This window comes from Oncorhynchus mykiss, chromosome 2 (assembly GCF_013265735.2).
Source record: "Oncorhynchus mykiss isolate Arlee chromosome 2, USDA_OmykA_1.1, whole genome shotgun sequence".
NCBI lineage: Eukaryota > Metazoa > Chordata > Actinopteri > Salmoniformes > Salmonidae > Oncorhynchus > Oncorhynchus mykiss.
In genome coordinates, this window is record NC_048566.1 from 96,070,944 (window position 1) to 96,094,105 (window position 23,162).

General features: G+C 40.9%; 1 protein-coding gene across 1 annotated transcript in view; it reads right to left on the minus strand.

Moving 5' to 3' along the window:
* LOC110502500 (solute carrier organic anion transporter family member 1C1-like) overlaps positions 1 to 21,462 on the minus strand; it is a 41,104-nt gene extending 19,642 nt beyond the window's left edge. Inside the window, exons 1-3 of the mRNA XM_036960073.1 lie at positions 21,050 to 21,462; positions 16,973 to 17,146; positions 1,763 to 1,904 (exon numbers count right to left, since the gene is read on the minus strand). Of these exons, the coding sequence (XP_036815968.1) occupies positions 1,763 to 1,904; positions 16,973 to 17,131 (301 nt within the window). The 5' untranslated portion in view covers positions 17,132 to 17,146; positions 21,050 to 21,462. The remainder of the gene's footprint in view (positions 1 to 1,762; positions 1,905 to 16,972; positions 17,147 to 21,049) is intronic.
* Between the last annotated feature and the right edge of the window lie 1,700 nt (positions 21,463 to 23,162).

Here is a 23,162-nt window from a genome sequence, read left to right on the forward strand (position 1 = left end):
AAGTCGGTAGAAGAAGAAGAGAAGGAGGAAGAAGAAGAAGAGGAGGAGGAAGAAGATAGAAGGAGGAAGAAGAAGAAGAAGAGGAGGAAGAAGAAGAAGAGGAGGAAGAAGAAGAAGAGGAGGAAGAAGAAGAAGAGAAGGAGGAAGAAGATAGAAGAGAAGGAGGAAGAAGAAGAAGAAGATAAGGAGGAAGAAGAAGAGGAGGAAGAAGAAGAAGAAGAGAAGGAGGAAGAAGAAGAGGAGGAAGAAGAAGAAGAGGAGGAGGAAGAAGATAGAAGGAGGAAGAAGAAGAAGAAGAGGAGGAAGAAGAAGAAGAGGAGGAAGAAGAAGAAGAAGAAGAGAAGGAGGAAGAAGAAGAGGAGGAAGAAGAAGAAGAGGAGGAGGAAGAAGATAGAAGGAGGAAGAAGAAGAAGAGGAGGAGGAAGAAGAAGAAGAGGAGGAAGAAGAAGAAGAAGAAGAAGAGAAGGAGGAAGAAGAAGAGGAGGAAGAAGAAGAAGAAGAGGAGGAGGAAGAAGAAGAAGAGGAGGAGGAAGAAGATAGAAGGAGGAAGAAGAAGAAGAGGAGGAGGAAGAAGATAGGAGGAAGAAGAAGAAGAAGAGGAGGAGGAAGAAGAAGAAGAGGAGGAGGAAGAAGATAGAAGGAGGAAGAAGAAGAAGAAGAGGAGGAAGAAGAAGAAGAGGAGGAAGAAGAAGAAGAGGGGGAAGAAGAAGAAGAAGAAGAGAAGGAGGAAGAAGAAGAAGAAGAAGAGAAGGAGGAAGAAGAAGAAGAGAAGAAGGTAGAAGAAGAAGAGAAGGAGGAAGAAGAAGAGAAGGAGGAAGAAGAAGAAGAGGAGGAGGAAGAAGATAGAAGGAGGAAGAAGAAGAAGAAGAGGAGGAAGAAGAAGAAGAGGAGGAAGAAGAAGAAGAGGAGGAAGAAGAAGAAGAGGAGGAGGAAGAAGATAGAAGGAGGAAGAAGAAGAAGAGGAGGAGGAAGAAGAAGAAGAGAAGGAGGAAGAAGAAGAAGAGGAGGAGGAAGAAGAAGAAGAGGAGGAGGAAGAAGATAGAAGGAGGAAGAAGAAGAAGAAGAAGAAGGAAGAAGAAGAAGAGGGGGAAGAAGAAGAAGAAGAAGAGAAGGAGGAAGAAGAAGAAGAAGAAGAGAAGGAGGAAGAAGAAGAAGAGAAGAAGGTAGAAGAAGAAGAGAAGGAGGAAGAAGAAGAGAAGGAGGAAGAAGGTAGAAGAGGAAGAGAAGGAGGAAGAAGAAGAAGAAGAAGAGAAGGAGGAAGAAGAAGAAGAGGAGGAGGAAGAAGAAGAAGAAGAGGAGGAGGAAGAAGATAGAAGGAGGAAGAAGAAGAAGAAGAAGGAAGAAGAAGAAGAGGAGGAAGAAGAAGAAGAAGAAGAGAAGGAGGAAGAAGAAGAAGAAGAAGAGAAGGAGGAAGAAGAAGAAGAGAAGAAGGTAGAAGAAGAAGAGAAGGAGGAAGAAGGTAGAAGAGGAAGAGAAGGAGGAAGAAGAAGAAGAAGAAGAGAAGGAGGAAGAAGGAAGAAGAAGAAGAGAAGGAAGAAGAAGAAGAGGAGGAAGAAGAAGAAGAAGAAGAAGAGAAGGAGGAAGAAGAAGAAGAAGAAGAGAAGGAGGAAGAAGAGAAGAAGGTAGAAGAAGAAGAGAAGGAGGAAGAAGGTAGAAGAGGAAGAGAAGGCGGAAGAAGGAAGAAGAAGAAGAAACACAAACGCATAGCTAGGTAGAGAAGCAAACAAAACATGTACTGTAGATATGCGGGTACAGTATTTACCTATTTCAAAGCTCCCGTCGATAACACCTATCAAATAACTTGGGATATCAAATCTCCTCTCCAGCTGGGTTATCGTACTTTTCATGTAACTCCCAGACAAGGCCTTAGAGAAGTAGGCAAAGGACAGGGCAGCCAGGAACATCTAAAGAGATGGAGAAGAAGAAGAGAGAGAGAAAAAGAGGTCAACAAAATAAAAAATATATATATTACAACAAAATCAGACTAATAAGTGCCTGGTCTAAGAATGCCGAGTCCTAACTCGTTGTTGATCTCCGTAGGCAGTCTTCACAAAAACAGGATTAAAAGAGGTCTTCAATCTCATGAGTCATAATCTCATGACTCTGACATATTCAGCCTCATGGCAATAACTCAGGACAGTTAATGGGAAACAGGTGAGTGTCAGCATCAGTCTCCGGACTACATTGTTAGGGATGAAAATTGATCGGGATGAAAATAGCCCTGCAGTGTTGTCATCAGTGAGATCCTTTCTTCAAAAGGCAGAGTTGGACACAAAGACTTCACCTCAGATAGACCAGGACATTTCTATTTCGGTCCATCAGAGAAGAAGCACAAAGACACTCATCTGAGTTATCAGTGGTTCAGTATGGCATACATCATTCATATTTCTATTCAAATATTTTCAACAGTAGCAACTTGACCTCAGATGTACTGTGTTTCTCTGAACGCTGACGATATGACACTGGCCTTGCGATGCAGAGATTCTGCTTCTGGGAAAATGTTTCCGGCAAAGTCGTAACTGAGACGTCACTTGAAATGATTTCCATGCCATTAATTTATGCTTTCATCAATGTCATTAACATACAGTATGTTGTCATCAACTTATGTTGATTCCTTAGCTTTTTACAATAAGACCTTTCTAAGTTCGGCCTGAGACAAATTACATTTCAGCAACAGTCTTCCTGGGAACGAGGCCAGTTCATTCATTCATTCATTTATTTATTCAATCATTCACATAGATAACGGAGAAGCTGTTTACAGATCCAGCAACACCTCAGATACCATTAGTCTGATGGGTCTAAATTGGTTGAATGAATGTATTAATTTCAAATCCAACACACACAACCGATCATTTAACATTTTCCTCACACTAGTCCATCTCAGTCAGTCAGCCTAAATTGGAATGATGCGGGTGGTTTTTAGAATACGGTCGTTACATCACTGAGTAATTAGGCTTGGTGGGTTGGGCAGGAGGGGACTTCAGTAGAATAGAATAGCCCCTTTGTTTCTGTAAAACGTTCAGCACCAAACTGGGTCACAGTTCAGAACAACACGATAGCTCATCATCGCCTCGCCCCATTGTTTTCCATTGAGGCTGTGTTTTATTCTGATCTTTGTTCCCCCCCCCCGCTAATTGGTCTTTTGACTAATCAGATCAGCTCTGAAAAATATCTGATGCAGCTTTCAGCTGAATACACGTAGGAGCTACAACATAAGGTACTGGGTTCTGCTGTCAAGGTATAGGGGTCCCCCACATTATGTCTCCAAGGCTGTGTTAACACAGGATGCCCAATTATTATATTTTTACCACTAATTGGGTCATTTGACCGATCCCAGATATTTTCACCAATCTTTTTCAGAGTTGATCTGATTGGTCCAAATACAATTTAGTGAATAAATTATCCGAATTGGGCTGACTGTGTAAATGCAGTTTTACGCCAGAACATAGGCCAGACCTGGATTCAAATTATTGGAAATCTTGAAAATAATTTTGAGCGTTTGCTTTAGCCTTCCTGGTAGTGCCAGATGGGCAGGATTTTCTCATACATCTATTCTATTAATTCCAGTGCACCAGGCAAACTCAATCAAGCCTCAATCGAGTATTTGAAATGATTCCGAATAGTATTTGAACCCAGGTGTGACAGAGTCCATGGGGAGACTTCCTGAGAAAGGTTTTCACCATGTATAAAAAGTCCAGATTTCCTGAATCCCACAAACTGAATTCCTAGGAGCTGTGATTTAGCTCATGTTATACGTATGTCTGTGTGGCAACCCTGTGTGACTGGCTAGAATACTTGCACATGACCCTACCTTGATCTGGGGTCAAAGTAATACACTCAGGAAACTAACTTCCAGAACACAGCAGGCCTCAGCATCATAAATTAACATTTCACTTACATAAATCTTGAAATTAATTGTTTGTACTTTTAATAATGTAAAAAAAATTAAAGTTTCTGAATCTCTTTTCTACTCCATGAAATCGTGTCCTACTTAATGGAACACCGATTTGACAGTTGTAAGAGTTAAAATGTAAAATACTGAAAATGAGGATAAAAGTACATATATAAAATAAATTAAAAGGAAACAAAGTGAGTCTACAAGCTCAATCAGAGTACATCCCAAATACACTGAGAAACCGTGAGTCTACAAGCTCAATCAGAGTACATCCAAAAATACACTGAGAAACCGTGAGTCTACAAGCTCAATCAGAGTACATCCCAAATACACTGAGAAACCGTGAGTCTACAAGCTCAATCAGAGTACATCCCAAATACACTGAGAAACCGTGAGTCTACAAGCTCAATCAGAGTACATCCCAAATACACTGAGAAACCGTGAGTCTACAAGCTCAATCAGAGTACATCCAAAAATACGTCCTGTTCGAAAAAGTTGTCAAAAAACAGAAACCAAACTTGCTAATTTTATTTTGCAACGTCTATTGTAGGATCATTCAACGAAATGAGTCCCTTTTTTGTCCCTTTGATATTCTAAGTAGAAATTGTCCAACAATATTGTACTTAAAAGCACGCTATATTAAATGAAGGGCCCTTTAATATGTACCACATGGACAATTCTATAAATCAGATTTCCTATATGACTTCTACCTCCCCATTGGGCACACCAAGATCAATGAGATTACAACCGATAATCACCCACTCAAAAAGACAGCCACACGTTATTTTTTTAAATCTATTTATGTGTCATCACTATGCTTTCAAACACCTAAAAGCACAACCCAAATTCCAAAAGAAAAACAATGTCACATTTCTGGTTTAGTTGAATTCTGGGTTGAATTGAAACTATAGCTGTTGTATGCTCACATTTCGTTTGCCCCGTTAAAAAACCTACCCTTTGGAATTACTTTGATAGCAACAGTGAATCTATTTAGTTTTTAAGTGGAGACCTCTCAATAAGCATTCTCACGACAGTGCATTGGTTATAGACAGTGACAAATATCATAGCTAAGCAGGGCTGGACTTTTGTCTGATAGAGGATATAATTTCAACATATTTTATACAAGGTTTGTTTATGTTAATTTTCTTTTTTTACATAATGACATAATCTTGTGTTTGATATTTTAACATCAAAACGACAGTTTACGTTGATTCACTTTTTTTTAAACCAATGTATTTTCCACGTAGATTCCACGTCAACATACGTTGTAACAAAGTTTTTTCCAGTGGGTCGGTGTGTAACAGTATAACTTTAGACCGTCCCCTCGCCAAAACCCGGGTGCGAACCAGGGACCCTCTGCACACATCAACAACAGTCACCCACGAAGCATCGTTACCCATCGCTCCACAAAAGCCGCAGCCCTTGCAGAGCAAGGGGAACTACTACTTCAAGGTCTCAGAGCAAGTGATGTCACTGATTGAAACGCTATTTAGCGCGCACCACCGCTAACTAGCTAGCCGTTTCACATCCGTTACATGTGCACCAAAATCTCTCCAAGTTTTCACCATCATTGTAACATTTTCACCATCATAAATACAGTTATTTTGTTGCTTTGACAAAGTCATTTCTCAAGATTATAATTGTGATTAGTGATTCATTTTAAGGTCAAATCTAAGCTGAGCTGGTCGAGCATAGCACGTCAACCTTGCTACCCACAGACCGGTGAGATTTTTATTTTTTTTTACAATATAATTTGAGGGTTAAAGCTTGCATTCAACTGCCACTCCCTGTTACACACACCAAGCTTCCGTTCCCCCTGTCACAAGGAGATGTATGGCTGATTTAAAACCTGTTGGGGCTAGGGGGGCACAAGGAGATGTATGGCTTATTTAAAACCTGTTGGGGCTAGGGGGGCACAAGGAGATGTATGGCTGATTTAAAACCTGTTGGGGCTAGAGGGGCACAAGGAGATGTATGGCTGATTTAAGAAGAAATCATCAACCCTGTTACTTTATCTGGTACTTAATAGGCACTTACTATAGTAATTTAACCTCTTGAAATGGGAAAGCATATATTTTTATGAAGTTGAATATGTGCTCTTCATGAAAGAAGAAACAATTATTTAATTCATGGATTTTTCCAGTAAATTACAATACCCAAAAGAGAATAATTTAATGGAATGACCCTGTAGCTGATGTGGCACTGGTGAGTAGTTAGCTGTGTGCGCAGTGCAGTAGTAGGGTCCATCGCACAGGACCTAGAAGTACTGTAGCCCAAGACATAGAAACGCCTGGGCTTTTCTGGGTCACTGGTGTTGACGGTGCTGCTTGACATATGCCATTTAGCAGAAGCTTTTAGCAACTTACTTTTTTTCGTATGGGTGGCCATTGGACCCACCATCCTGGCGTTGCATCAGGCTCTCACAAACTGAGCAACACAGGACCATGAAGGTCCCTTGTTTGAGCCCAGATCAGGACAAGGACAGGCCCTAAACTCTGTTACAGTAAGTCACTTGCTGCTGAGGGCTACCTCACTCATTTTACAGATGCAGTGCTTGTTTATACACTGTGTAAAGCTAATGCACGGTAAAGTCGTCATCTGCTGCACTAATCATATACCAAGACAACTACTGTACACACACAGTACACAAGCTACTGGCAAACAGTACACAGACATACAAACAGTCTCTCTCTCTCTCTCTCTCTCTCACACACACACACACACACACACACACACACACACACACACACACACACACACACACACACACACACACACACACACACACACACACACACACACACACACACACACACACACACACACACACACACACACACACACAGCAGCCCTGGGTCAGGACATTTTTTTCCCACTTTATAATACCCTGCAGGGTATGGGGGAGGGAGGGGGGTTGCAGTTCAAAGGGCACTAAGGGCTAAGTGTTGAGGGCCCATAGTGAGCATTTCTCCTTTGCTAAGATAATCCATCCACCTGACAGGTGTTGCATTTCAAGTAGCTGAATAAACAGCATAATCATTACATAGGTGCACCATGTGCTGGGGAAAATAAAAGGCCACTATAAAATGTGCAGTTTTTGAGACACACAACACAATGCCACAGATATCTCAATTTACATGCTGACTGCAGGAATGTCCACCAGAGCTGTACAGGCTGATCACCTTTGGGAGACGTGTCGCGCTGCATGAGGCAAATGGTGGTCACATCAGATAATGACTGGGTTTTATGATCCATGTCCTTACCTTTTATTTTAAGAGATATCTGTGACCAACAGATGCATATCTGTATTCCCAGTCATGTGAATTACATAGATTAGGGCCTAATACATTTATTTTCCTTATATGAACTGCAACTCAATAAAAATCTTTGAAATTGTTGCATGTTGCGTTTATATTTTTGTTCAGTATAGAAGCTTCATGTTATTTTTGTTTAGTGTAACACCTTGAATGATCATTATTAGATAATATTCACTACGTTCCACTGCAGTCAAGTTCTCTCAAGTTTCTGTTTTGCAATAATCAATTAGGGAAACCAAAGATTGTACAGTATATCATACTTTACACACTGCATACACACTGCATACACACTGTCTTACAGCACACACACACACACTGTCTTACAGCACACACACACACACTCTGTCTTACAGCACACGCACACACACTGTCTTACAGCACACACACACACATTGTCTTACAGCACACACAGACACACACACACACACACACACTGTCTTACAGCACACACACACACACACACACACACACTGTCTTACAGCACACACACACACACACACACTGTCTTACAGCACACACACACACACACACACACACACACACACACACACACACCCTGTCTTACAGCATGATATACACACTGTCTTACGGCATGATATACACACTGTCTTACGGCATGATATACACACTGTCTTACGGCATGATATACACACTGTCTTACGGCATGATCTACACACTGTCTTACAGCATGATATACACACTGTCTTACGGCATGATATACACACTGTCTTACAGCATGATATACACACTGTCTTACAGCATGATATACACACTGTCTTACAGCATGATACACACACTGTCTTACAGCATGATATACAGTACACACTGTCTTACACTGCCACTAGATTCCTGTAAGAGATGCTTTTAGTATGTTCCCTGTAAGCCAGTCAAATGACTTTCAGTCAGATGACCCCCTGCACTCGCGCTCACACACACACACACACACACACACACAAATAAAACCGCATACAAACATGGTCTCTTTTTTGCTCCAAAATGCAGGTGTTTCAGCCTAGAAAATACGGAGCGTAGGTGTGGGTAATGTTCTCTAGTTGCGCCGTGATTGGCTCAGTGTTCTGTCACTCATGGGGACACTACTTCCCCGCCAAGTCTATTCGTAGAGCTCAAAAATTCAAGCTCCTTGGGTGCTGCTATAGAGTTAAATTAGAAGTGCCCATCCAAGAAGGCTCAAGATCATTGACCACTGATGATAAAATTATGTTTCATCACATTACATCTACAGTAGCCTTCATTGGACTGATCATGTCAACATCATACTTTCAAAATCTTAGCTAGCAGTCATCATCATGAATCAAGGCGACAATCTACTGGCAAATCCTTTTATAGATAAATTATAGATAAAACGTATCGTTACTTATCGGCCATTGGACATAAACATTACAAAACAAGTTGATCTTCGCAAATTCAAAAATGAATGGTTTGGAAGGAATCAATGGCTAACTGCAAGCATTGCAAAGCAATCATTGGCTTGTTATTGAGTGGAGTGTCCGTGTGGTACAAAGCTAAAGATGAAGGGTCTCTTTTCCTAGTTTAAAATTATAAACATTCAACATTGGCCATGCTTTCAATGAAGCATGATTTGTTCCGCGCTCAAAACAACTGTTTAACTCGGAACTGTGAAATCTGACTTCAGTGAGTTCAAGACAACTGGGAACTCGGGAAAAACAAGCTCCGACTGGGAAAATAAGTTTTGAACGGTCATCCAACTCGAGAACTCGGGCCTCTTTCTAGAGTTACGACTGAAGATCACTGACATCATTATGATTCAACCTTGCTTTTTTTCCTGGTTCCCAGTTGTCTTGAAAACACCATAAATCCTGATAATGCCAGACTTTGATGACAAAACTTTCCCACGATGGACCGCCGCACCACCTTCCTGTTCAAGTGAGCATGGCACAACAAGGTGAGTCCAAAAATGTCTTGTATGCTGCTGCATTAATGAAGTATTATGCCAGGGAGAAATGTATACTGTAGCCAAGAAAGTAATACTAAGTGTATGTTGTGTAATAAGCTGTTAGTAGCCCATGTGCCTCACCCTAATAATTGGGTCCCTTTTCCGCTCTTAATTTCGACTACTGTTCTGACTTGGTGGTGCACATGTAGCCTATAGCCTGTTTTAGAGAAATGTATTCATCGAATGTTGTAAGAGCTTTCATTGTCTGCTTATATGCCCCCTTTATTTATTTATGCGGTTCTGACTTAGTGTACAGGGAGAATACTGTAAGAATGGCCCATGTTCTGAATTCTGTCGCTGTACATTTCAAAAGTGCTGAACAAATAGTTATATTGACTGCTGTACGGCCGTCCTAGCTCACTCATTAATGTCTTAATCAAAATGATGGATTGCCTCTCATTTGTTTGTCGTCCCCTTATGCCATAGTTTGTACATCTCAATTGTCAGAAGAAACCACATTTGTTTAACCAAGTCAGCCATATTTTCTTAAAGGCGGTAAATGAGGCTGGATGAGCTGTTTCGCTGTCAGACAAGGCTCCGCTGATAACCAGTGGTAAGGTGTTGAGACTCTGCTGTTGGGACAGCTTTATGTCGGCCCTAACAGTTTGTGGGCACCGTTTGTCACTGTTATAGTGCAATTAATGTATTGTTTAGTGTTGTGTTGTGCTGTGTAGTGGCTTTGCTGGCATGAATCCCACATTACACATTTGTTTGCTCCACCAAGATTTACAGGCTAAAATCATCACTGTGTGGTTACACTCTTATTTCATTTTAACTTTATTTAACTAGGCAAGTCAGTTAAGAACAAATTCTTATTTTCAATGACGGCCTAGGAACAGTGGGTTAACTGCCTGTTCAGCGCCAGAATGACAGAGTTGTACCTTGTCAGCTCGGGGGTTTGAACTTGCAACCTTCTGGTTACTAGTCCAACGCTCTAACAACTAGGCTACCCTGCCGCCCCTCCACTCTAATCACTAGGCTACCTGCCGCACCTCCACTCTAACCACTAGGCTACCTGCCGCCCCTCCACTCTAACCACTAGGCTACCTGCCGCCCCTCCACTCTAACCACTAGGCTACCTGCCGCCCCTCCACTCTAACCACTAGAATACCCTGCCGCCCCTCCACTCTAACCACTAGACTACCTGCCGCCCCTCCACTCTAACCACTAGGCTACCTGCCGCACCTCCACTCTAACCACTAGGCTACCTGCCGCCCCTCCACTCTAACCACTAGGCTACCTGCCACCCCTCCACTCTAACCACTAGGCTACCCTGCCGCCCCTCCACTCTAACCACTAGGCTACCTGCCGCCCCTCCACTCTAACCACTAGGCTACGTGCCGCCCCACCACTCTAACCACTAGGCTACCTGCCGCCCCTCCACTCTAACCACTACGCTACCTGCCGCCCCTCCACTCTAACCACTAGGCTACCTGCCGCCCCTCCACTCTAACCACTAGGCTACCCTGCCGCCCCTCCACTCTAACCACTAGGCTACCTGCCGCCCCTCCACTCTAACCACTAGGCTACCTGCCGCCCCTCCACTCTAACCACTAGGCTACCTGCAGCCCCTCCACTCTAACCACTAGGCTACCTGCCGCCCCACCACTCTAACCACTAGGCTACCATGCCGCCCCTCCACTCTAACCACTAGGCTACCTGCCGCCCCTCCACTCTAACCACTAGGCTACCTGCCGCCCCTCCACTCTAACCACTAGGCTACCCTGCCGCCCCTCCACTCTAACCACTAGGCTACCCTGCCGCCCCTCCACTCTAACCACTAGGCTACCATGCCGCCCCTCCACTCTAACCACTAGGCTACCTGCCGCCCCTCCACTCTAACCACTAGGCTACCTGCCGCCCCTCCACTCTAACCACTAGGCTACCTGCAGCCCCTCCACTCTAACCACTAGGCTACCTGCCGCCCCACCACTCTAACCACTAGGCTACCATGCCGCCCCTCCACTCTAACCACTAGGCTACCTGCCGCCCCTCCACTCTAACCACTAGGCTACCTGCCGCCCCTCCACTCTAACCACTAGGCTACCCTGCCGCCCCTCCACTCTAACCACTAGGCTACCTGCCGCCCCCCACTCTAACCACTAGGCTACCATGCCGCCCCTCCACTCTAACCACTAGGCTACCTGCCGCCCCTCCACTCTAACCACTAGGCTACCTGCCACCCCTCCACTCTAACCACTAGGCTACCCTGCCGCCTATTGAAAAGTAACCTGCCATAAAGAGTTATTTGGATGAATGACTGTCCTGATAAGATAATCCCTTTGGGTTACAGGTAAAACCTTTTCACCAAAAGGTTAGTAATGGGGGTGTTTTCGTGGGTGAAAGGGTTTTACCTGGAAGGGAGAAGACAAAACAAGTGTTTTACCTGGAAACTAAACAGTGGAAACTAAACAGTATTTGACCTGGAAACTAACCAGTGTTTTACCTGGAAACTAAACAGTATTTTACCTGGAAACTAAACAGTGGAAACTAAACAGTGGAAACTAAACAGTGGAAACTAAACAGTATTTTACCTGGAAACTAAACAGTGGAAACTAAACAGTATTTAACCTGGAAACTAAACAGTGTTTTTACCTGGAAACTAAACAGTGGAAACTAAACAGTATTTTACCTGGAAACTAAACAGTATTTTACCTGGAAACTAAACAGTGTTTTACCTGGAAACTAAACAGTGTTTTACCTGGAAACTAAACAGTGGAAACTAAACAGTATTTTACCTGGAAACTAACCAGTGTTTTACCTGGAAACTAACCAGTGGAAACTAAACAGTATTTTACCTGGAAACTAACCAGTGTTTTACCTGGAAACTAAACAGTATTTTACCTGGAAACTAAACAGTATTTTACCTGGAAACTAACCAGTGTTTTACCTGGAAACTAAACAGTATTTTACCTGGAAACTAAACAGTGGAAACTAAACAGTGGAAACTAAACAGTGGAAACTAAACAGTATTTTACCTGGAAACTAAACAGTATTTTACCTGGAAACTAAACAGTGGAAACTAAACAGTATTTTACCTGGAAACTAAACAGTATTTAACCTGGAAACTAAACAGTGTAAACTAAACAGTATTTTACCTGGAAACTAAACAGTATTTTACCTGGAAACTAAACAGTGTTTTACCTGGAAACTAAACAGTGTTTTACCTGGAAACTAAACAGTATTTTACCTGCAAACTAAACAGTGTTTTACCTGGAAACTAAACAGTGTTTTACCTGGAAACTAAACAGTATTTTACCTGGACACTAAACAGTGTTTTACCTGGAAACTAAACAGTGTTTAACCTGGAAACTAAACAGTGGAAACTAAACAGTGTTTTACCTGGAAACTAAACAGTGTTTTACCTGGAAACTAAACAGTATTTAACCTGGAAACTAAACAGTGGAAACTAAACAGTGTTTTACCTGGAAACTAAACAGTATTTTACCTGGAAACTAAACAATATTTAACCTGGAAACTAAACAGTGGAAACTAAACAGTGTTTTACCTGGAAACTAAGCAGTATTTTACCTGGAAACTAAACAGTATTTAACCTGGAAACTAAACAGTGGAAACTAAACAGTGTTTTACCTGGAAACTAAACAGTGGAAACTAAACAGTATTTTACCTGGAAACTAAACAGTATTTTACCTGGAAACTAAACAGTGTTTTACCTGGAAACTAAACAATGTTTTACCTGGAAACTAAACAGTGGAAACTAAACAGTATTTTACCTGGAAACTAAACAGTATTTAACCTGGAAACTAAACAGTGTTTTACCTGGAAACTAAACAGTGGAAACTAAACAGTATTTTACCTGGAAACTAAACAGTATTTAACCTGGAAACTAACCAGTGTTTTACCTGGAAACTAAACAGTGGAAACTAAACAGTATTTTACCTGGAAACTAAACAGTATTTTACCTGGAAACTAAACAGTGTTTTACCTGGAAACTAAACAGTGTTTAACCTGGAAACTAAACAGTGGAAACTAAACAGTGTTTTACCTGGAAACTAAACAGTGTTTTACCTGGAAACTAAACAGTATTTAACCTGGAAACTAAACAGTGGAAACTAAACAGTGTTTTACCTGGAAACTAAACAGTATTTTACCTGGAAACTAAACAATATTTAACCTGGAAACTAAACAGTGGAAACTAAACAGTGTTTTACCTGGAAACTAAGCAGTATTTTACCTGGAAACTAAACAGTATTTAACCTGGAAACTAAACAGTGGAAACTAAACAGTGTTTTACCTGGAAACTAAACAGTGGAAACTAAACAGTATTTTACCTGGAAACTAAACAGTATTTTACCTGGAAACTAAACAGTGTTTTACCTGGAAACTAAACAGTGTTTTACCTGGAAACTAAACAGTGTTTTACCTGGAAACTAAACAGTGGAAACTAAACAGTGTTTTACCTGGAAACTAAACAGTGTTTTACCTGGAAACTAAACAGTGGAAACTAAACAGTATTTAACCTGGAAACTAAACAGTGTTTTACCTGGAAACTAAACAGTATTTTACCTGGAAACTAAACAGTGTTTTACCTGGAAACTAAACAGTATTTAACCTGGAAACTAAACAGTGTTTTACCTGGAAACTAAACAGTGTTTTACCTGGAAACTAAACAGTATTTTACCTGGAAACTAAACAGTGTTTTACCTGGAAACTAAACAGTGTTTTACCTGGAAACTAAACAGTATTTTACCTGGAAACTAAACAGTGGAAACTAAACAGTATTTTACCTGGAAACTAACCAGTGTTTTACCTGGAAACTAACCAGTGGAAACTAAACAGTATTTTACCTGGAAACTAACCAGTGTTTTACCTGGAAACTAAACAGTATTTTACCTGGAAACTAAACAGTATTTAACCTGGAAACTAAACAGTGTTTTACCTGGAAACTAAACAGTGGAAACTAAACAGTATTTTACCTGGAAACTAAACAGTATTTAACCTGGAAACTAACCAGTGTTTTACCTGGAAACTAAACAGTGGAAACTAAACAGTATTTTACCTGGAAACTAAACAGTATTTAACCTGGAAACTAAACAGTGTTTTACCTGGAAACTAAACAGTGTTTTACCTGGAAACTAAACAGTGTTTTACCTGGAAACTAAACAGTGTTTTACCTGGAAACTAAACAGTATTGTACCTGGAAACTAAACAGTATTTTACCTGGAAACTAAACAGTGTTTTACCTGGAAACTAAACAGTGTTTTACCTGGAAACTAAAAAGTGTTTTACCTGGAAACTAAACAGTATTTTACCTGGAAACTAAACAGTGTTTTACCTGGAAACTAAACAGTTTTTAACCTGGAAACTAAACAGTGTTTTTACCTGGAAACTAAACAGTGTTTTACCTGGAAACTAAACAGTGTTTTACCTGGAAACTAAACAGTGGAAACTAAACAGTGTTTTACCTGGAAACTAAACAGTGTTTTACCTGGAAACTAAACAGTGGAAACTAAACAGTATTTAACCTGGAAACTAAACAGTGTTTTACCTGGAAACTAAACAGTATTTTACCTGGAAACTAAACAGTGTTTTACCTGGAAACTAAACAGTGTTTTACCTGGAAACTAAAAAGTGTTTTACCTGGAAACTAAACAGTATTTTACCTGGAAACTAAACAGTGTTTTACCTGGACACTAAACAGTGTTTTACCTGGAAACTAAACAGTGTTTTACCTGGAAACTAAACAGTGGAAACTAAACAGTGTTTTACCTGGAAACTAAACAGTGTTTTACCTGGAAACTAAACAGTGGAAACTAAACAGTATTTAACCTGGAAACTAAACAGTGTTTTACCTGGAAACTAAACAGTATTTTACCTGGAAACTAAACAGTGTTTTACCTGGAAACTAAACAGTATTTAACCTGGAAACTAAACAGTGTTTTACCTGGAAACTAAACAGTGTTTTACCTGGAAACTAAACAGTATTTTTACCTGGAAACTAAACAGTGGAAACTAAACAGTATTTTACCTGGAAACTAACCAGTGTTTTACCTGGAAACTAACCAGTGGAAACTAAACAGTATTTTACCTGGAAACTAACCAGTGTTTTACCTGGAAACTAAACAGTATTTTACCTGGAAACTAAACAGTATTTTACCTGGAAACTAAACAGTGTTTTACCTTGAAACTAAACAGTATTTTACCTGGAAACTAAACAGTGGAAACTAAACAGTATTTTACCTGGAAACTAAACAGTGTTTTACCTGGAAACTAAACAGTATTTTACCTGGAAACTAAACAGTGGAAACTAAACAGTGGAAACTAAACAGTAATTTACCTGGAAACTAAACAGTGTTTTACCTGGAAACTAAACAGTGGAAACTAAACAGTGTTTTACCTGGAAACTAAACAGTGGAAACTAAACAGTGTTTTACCTGGAAACTAAACAGTGTTTTACCTGGAAACTAAACAGTGGAAACTAAACAGTATTTTACCTGGAAACTAAACAGTGGAAACTAAACAGTGGAAACTAAACAGTGTTTTACCTGGAAACTAAACAGTGGAAACTAAACAGTATTTTACCTGGAAACTAAACAGTGTTTTTACCTGGAAACTAAACAGTATTTAACCTGGAAACTAAACAGTGTTTTTACCTGGAAACTAAACAGTGGAAACTAAACAGTGTTTTACCTGGAAACTAAACAGTGGAAACTAAACAGTATTTTACCTGGAAACTAAACAGTGTTTTACCTGGAAACTAAACAGTATTTTACCTGGAAACTAAACAGTGGAAACTAAACAGTATTTTACCTGGAAACTAAACAGTGGAAACTAAACAGTGTTTTACCTGGAAACTAAACAGTGTTTTTACCTGGAAACTAAACAGTGTTTTACCTGGAAACTAAACAGTGGAAACTAAACAGTATTTTACCTGGAAACTAAACAGTGGAAACTAAACAGTGTTTTACCTGGAAACTAAACAGTGTTTTACCTGGAAACTAAACAGTGTTTTACCTGGAAACTAAACAGTTTTTTACCTGGAAACTAAACAGTGTTTTACCTGGAAATTAAACAGTGTTTTCCTAAAGCCGAGGAATCCTTTACAAACCCGTTTTGAAGAGTGTTTATGCGACAGAATAATTCATCCTAGAACTCTACAGTACAGACAGACAGAACAGTACAGACAGAACAGAACAGTACAGACAGAACAGTACAGACAGACAGAACAGAACAGTACAGACAGAACAGTACAGACAGACAGAACAGAACAGAACAGTACAGACAGAACAGTACAGACAGACAGAACAGAACAGTACAGACAGACAGAACAGAACAGAACAGTACAGACAGAACAGTACAGACAGACAGACAGAACAGAACAGAACAGTACAGACAGACAGAACAGAACAGTACAGACAGACAGACAGAACAGAACAGTACAGACAGAACAGTACAGACAGAACAGAACAGTACAGACAGAACAGTACAGACAGACAGACAGAACAGAACAGTACAGACAGAACAGTACAGACAGAACAGAACAGTACAGACAGAACAATACAGACAGAACAATACAGACAGAACAGTACGTACAGACAGACAGACAGACAGACAGACACACGCAGACACAGAGACACAGACAGACAGACAGACAGACAGACAGACAGACAGACAGACAGACAGAATGAACAGAACAGAGTAGGATCAGTTCTGCCTTTTAGATCTTAAAGAATATGTTTATATGAATAACAGGGACCTGATCCTAGATCGGTACAGGGTTTTAATTTCCCATGAGGTGATCTGAGTAGAGACAAGCACTGTTACCTTCAGACTGGAGCAACTGGACCTCTGCATCCCTGAAGATGATGGGGTAGAGGAGACGTCGTCTGGGGTCCACCTCGCCTTAGATGGAACCTCCATCTTTCTAAGGAAGATAATGGTTTCTTCAGGTGAAGGAATTTCTCTGTTGTAATCTTTCGTCATTGGTTCAACTCACACCTGTTGGAAGATATTATTTTCCAAAGAAAGTAAATTACTGGCTACAGGCATCATCTAAAAATATGGAATTATATGTTGCCTTTCTTTTCCACTTGTTTAGATGGAGGCTGGAGAAATGAAATGAGACTCACACTTCATCAGCCAAATGACATTTACACGGGGAGGACAGACTGTTGGGTCACGGAGGGGAGAGGATGGAGGACAGACTGTTGGGTCACGGAGGAGAGAGGATGGTGGACAGACTGTTGGGTCACGAAGGACGGTGGACAGACTTTTGGGTCACGGAAGAGAGAGGATGGAGGACGGAGGACAGACTTTTGGGTCACGGAGGAGAGAGGATGGAGGATAGAGGACAGACTTTTGGGTCACGGAGGAGAGAGGATAGAGGATAGAGGACAGACTTTTGGGTCACGGAGGAGAGAGGATGGAGGATAGAGGACAGACTTTTGGGTCACGGAGGAGAGAGGATGGAGGATGGAGGACAGACTTTTGGGTCACGGAGGAGAGAGGATGGAGGACGGAGGACAGACTTTTGGGTCACGGAGGAGAGAGGATGGAGGATGGAGGACAGACTTTTGGGTCACGGAGGAGAGAGGATGGAGGACGGAGGACAGACTTTTGGGTCACGGAGGAGAGAGGATGGAGGACGGAGGACAGACTTTTGGGTCACGGAGGAGAGAGGATGGAGGACAGACTTTTGGGTCACGGAGGAGAGAGGATGGAGGACGGAGGACAGACTTTTGGGTCACGGAGGAGAGAGGATGGAGGATAGAGGACAGACTTTTGGGTCACGGAGGAGAGAGGATGGAGGACGGAGGACAGACTTTTGGGTCACGGAGGAGAGAGGATGGAGGATGGAGGACAGACTTTTGGGTCACGGAGGAGAGAGGATGGAGGACGGAGGACAGACTGTTGGGTCACGGAGGAGAGAGGATGGAGGACGGTGGACAGACTTTTGGGTCACGGAGGAGAGAGGATGGAGGACGGAGGACAGACTTTTGCCCAAATGAGAAAAGCCTCAAGTTGTAGGCCTATGTGCCTTTTCTCTCTGCCGGAAACGCTGTCTCCAGTCAAGGGTACAGTAGCACAACTTCCACCAAAATGGCGCTGCGTTTGTTTACGAGGTCGCTAAAATATTACTTTAGCTTTCAAAGTTTGACCAAAACAATCTAATATCAAAGACAGTGGCAACTTGGTGGTATACATTTTTAGGGGGATTTTCTGAACAATTTATTGAACAACTGAGTCATGTAACAGAAGAGATGGCGAAACATCATGTGTGTAAGCCACAAGTGGTTTCTCACGGTAAACAACGCACCCTTTGTTTTCTAACTGGAGCAAACAGACAGAAAGTACAGATAGCCTAAAAGGGCCTATAGCCTACTGTTTACGTGTTACTTGAATTCATAACCCCTTTATTATGGCTTCATCTGATTCATTCCAATGATTTATCATTGTTTGATAGCCTAATTGTTCATTCATAACAACATTGGGCATCCAAATGTTAAACATGATCTATTCTACGAGGGGGCTGACAGAAATCAAAAGTGACGGTTTCCTCGATAAATCAAGATGTAGGCTCAATAATAATCACATGTACATGTAGCTGACTGTTTCTCTTCTTTATTTAACTAGGCAAGTCAGTTAAGAACAACATCTAATTTTCCATGACCCCCTAGGAACAGTGGCTCAACTGCCTTGTTCAGGGGAAGAATGACAGATTTTTACCTTGTCAGCTCGGGAATTTGATCTAGCAACCTTTCGGTTACTCGTCCAACGGTCTAACCACCAGGCTACCTGCTGCCCAAAGTTTGGTAATTGGATTTGATAATAGGATGGATTATCTTGACAAAATAATTGCACAAACAGCCTAGTGAAACCAATATGTTCAAAGTTGAATAATTGGACAACTCTTGAACAGAATGGGTCAACGTAGTTTTTTTTTATTTTTATGTTACATTGTGTGAATAAAATGAAATTTTCATCACTTGGTTTCATGAATGAATCTCAGTCAAGGTGTAAAACAGACCATCCGTCTCTGATCCCAGTACAGACCACAGGCACACTTTAACTAACTAGCTGAATGACACGGTACACTATGACTGAATTACACAATGCACACAGAAGACAGAGAGCTCTCTCTCTTTCTTTCTTTCTGTCTTTCTTTCTTTCTCTCTCTCTCTCTTCCCCATCTCTCTCTCTTCCCCATCTCTCTCTCTCCCCATCTCTCTTTCCCTCTACCAATCTCTTTCTCTCTCATTATCTCTCTCGCTACCAATCTCCCTCCCTCCCTCTCTCCCTCTCTCTCTCTCTCTCTCCCTCTCCCCCCCCTCTTTCTCTCTCTGTCTGTCTGTCTGTATGTCTGTCTGTCTGTCACTCTCTGTCTCTCTCTGTCTCTCTCTCTCTCTCAATTCCAATTCAATTTAAGGGGCTTTATTGGCATGGGAAACATATGTTTACATTACTAAAACAAGTGCAAGAAATTATAAACTGGAGTGAAATAAACAAAAAAAATGAACAGTAATCATTACACACAAGTTCCCAAAGAATAAAGACATTTCAAATGTCATATTATGTCTATATACAGTGTTGTAACGATGTACAAATGGTTAAAGTACAAAAGTGAAAATAAATAAACATAAATATGGGTTGTATTTACAATGGTGTTTGTTCTTCACTGATTGTCCTTTTCTTGTGGCAACAGATCACAAATATTGCTGCTGTGATTGCACACAATGATTTTTCACCCAATAAATATGGGAGTATCACAATGTTGTTTTCTAATTCTTTGTGGGTCTGTGTATTCTGAGGAAAATATGTGTCTCTACTATGGTCATACATTTCGAAGGAGGTTAGGAAGTGCAGCTCAGTTATCCACCTCATTTTGTGGGCAGTGTGCACATAGCCTGTCTTCTCTTGAGAGCCAGGTCTGCCTTCGGCATCCTCTCTCAATAGCATGGCTATGATCACTGAGTCTGTACATAGTCAGCTTTCCTTAAGTTTGAGTCAGTCACAGTGGTCAGGTATTATGCCGCTGTGTACTCTCTGTGTAGGGCCAAATGGCATTATAGTTTGCTCTGTTTTTTTGTTAATTCTTTCCAATGTGTCAAGTAATTATCTTATTATTTTTTTATTCACTCTTTCTCCCCCATATCTCTCTCTTTCTCTCTCTCCCCATCTCTCTCTTTCTCTCTCCCTCTCTCTCTCCCCATCTCTCTCTCACTCTCTCTCAGCAACCCAAGTGTCTAATGAATAGGAAATTTACTCAGTAGGTCGGCTAAAGGTAATGTCTCTGATTATAGACAATCTGATAGGTCATATCTTAGCTAATAACATTATAGACTGTTTGCCTAATAACCTTTACAAAAAACTACCAAATAGTCAGGCCTACAAGTGATCCTAAACTAATCTGTGGATGCAGCAGTACTTTTGTCCAATGATGTCCAACAGGCTACACATTTCTCCTTATGCGCCAGTGTCCACATTTAATCATTGTAAATACTGAATACGATGTCGTTTTTTTTCTTCAGATTGTTCATTGCAAGAGAAACTCTGTGTGTCAGGATAAACACACAGTATGTATGGCGTTCATAAAGGGGAGAACAACCAAACAAAGTCAATGACATTTTCACATGTAACTGTTAGCCACAGCAATGCTGCACTTCCTACATTGTCTGTGATCTCTATTTCTCAAGCAGTGACATTTGACGAGAGCATCATTATTATTTTTTTTAAGGATCTAAACATAATTGGTTAACAGTCCACCATGATAAAATATAATATAACCTAATATGTTATTCGTTTTTTTTTTATGTTTTCATACAATGGAAATCTCAGGGACTGTGGCTTTCGGCTAAATATGTTGCCATAGCCAATAAATATATTTAATTGATTCCTACTTACCCAAGTATTTTTTTCTGAACTGAAGGAGCTCAGAGGCTGCAGAGCTTCGACGTGTCGACGTTATATCCGCTCTGAAACTTCTTCGTAGCAGAACCCTTGCCCGAACGAACCCCCGCTTCCAGTTTTCAGTTTTCCATATTCTTTATTGTCCAATAGCAATATCGCTTTCTTCAATAATCAACTCAATCAATTTCTCAGAATGTTCATTTTTTTGGTTGTGGATTTCAGTCCGGCTTTGACAAGCGACCAACATACCCGGAGAATTGGAGCAATCTGAGCACTTGGAGCCTATAGTTCAGTTCATGGAAACCGCTGAGAATTGAACCGAAACACGTGATGCGCGTCTGAGTAGAACTATAGAAAAGCACACTTAATTCATGCCATTATTTTAGCCGTTCATTAAATCTAGGCTAAAGAGCATCACCGCTAACGCAGGGAAAGTATATCATGTGTGGTAAATCGGAATAGCCTAAACATCGAAAGAGAGAAAAAAATAGATAAGCCTTAGATGTCTTAGATGGCAGATGATGAGTGTGGAACGTGATGATGGGAGGTTGATGACGTGATGATCAGCAAATCTCTAAGTACTGTGAATCATTCATTTAGCTGCAGGTGATCACGTCTCATAAACAGTTTTTTTTGCGACATAACAAGCCATAACATATTTTATTTCTCAGGTTCACATGTTGATGTGAAACATGTTATAATTCAAAACAGTAAAGTATAACATATTTATACTTGTTTATATTTATACATGCCTAATATGTGCCTAATATGTACCATATGAGTTTGTAACAGTTTTACAGCACTTTACAGCACTTCTACCCGCAGGGATATACAGTGTCAATAACTATTCAAACTTGCACCTGTTAGGCCAACAATATCTCATTGTATTACTGCAACATTCGACGTTTGTCCACAAACATCGAGTTTTTAAGGTTAAGTTTAGGCATTAATTCCGACTGGTTAAGGTAAAGGTTAATGTTTGGGATATAATTATGATTTTTTAAATTGCCCACCACTGGGATTGAAACTGCGATCCTCTGAGCCAGAGCTCGTGGTTTAGCAAGCCGTAGCACGCCTTAGGAAGCCACGAGCTTACTTGATGGGAATAGCGCTCACCGTTGTACCTAGTGGCCAATATAAAAGGCATCTCCCGACATTCTAGGGACCTGGAATAGTTATTTGGGCGGCAGGTAGCTCAGTGGTTCGAGCATTAGGCCAGTACCCGAAAGGTTGCTGGATTGAATTCCTGAGCTGACCATCTGTCATTCTGCCACTGAACAAGGCAGTTAACTAACTGTTCTCTGGTAGGCCTTCATTGTAAATAAGAATTAGTTCTAAACTGACCTGTCTAGTTAAATAAAATAATATTGGATCTGGTGTTACCTGGCTGTTTAACCCTGAAATGGTCCCATGCCACATCTTGATAATAAGCCTAATTGAAACTAATTGGGCACACTTAATGACCCTTGGTAATTCCTATGGCTTTAAAATTCTGCTTCTATCATGGTGTGAATATTCCACACACTGGCAGCATAGCTTAATTTTTTATTTCACCTTTATTTAACCAGGTTGGCCAGTTGAGAACAAGTTCTCATTTACAACTGCGACCTGGCCAAGATAAAGCAAAGCAGTGTGACAAAAAACAACAACACAGAGTTACACATAAACAAAAGTACAGTCAATAACACAATAGAAAAATCTATATACAGTGTGGAAATGGCATAAGGAGGTAAGGCAATAGATAAGCAATACTAGCGAGGTAATTACAATTTAGCAAATGAACACTGGAGTGATAGATGTGCAGATGATGATGTGGAAGTAGAAATACTGGAGTGCAAAAGAACAAAAAAAGTAAATAAAAACAATATGGGGATGAGGTAGGTAGTTGGGCTATTTACAGATGGGCTGTGTACAGCTGCAGCGATCGGTAAGCTGCTTAGATTGCTGATGCTTAAAGTTAGTGAGGGAGATGTAAGTCTCCAACTTCATCGATTTTTGCAATTCGTTCCAGTCATTGGCAGCAGAGAACTGTAAGGAAAGGCGGCCAAAGGAGGTGTTGGTTTTGGGGATGACCAGTGAGATATACCTGCTGGAGCGTGTGCTACGG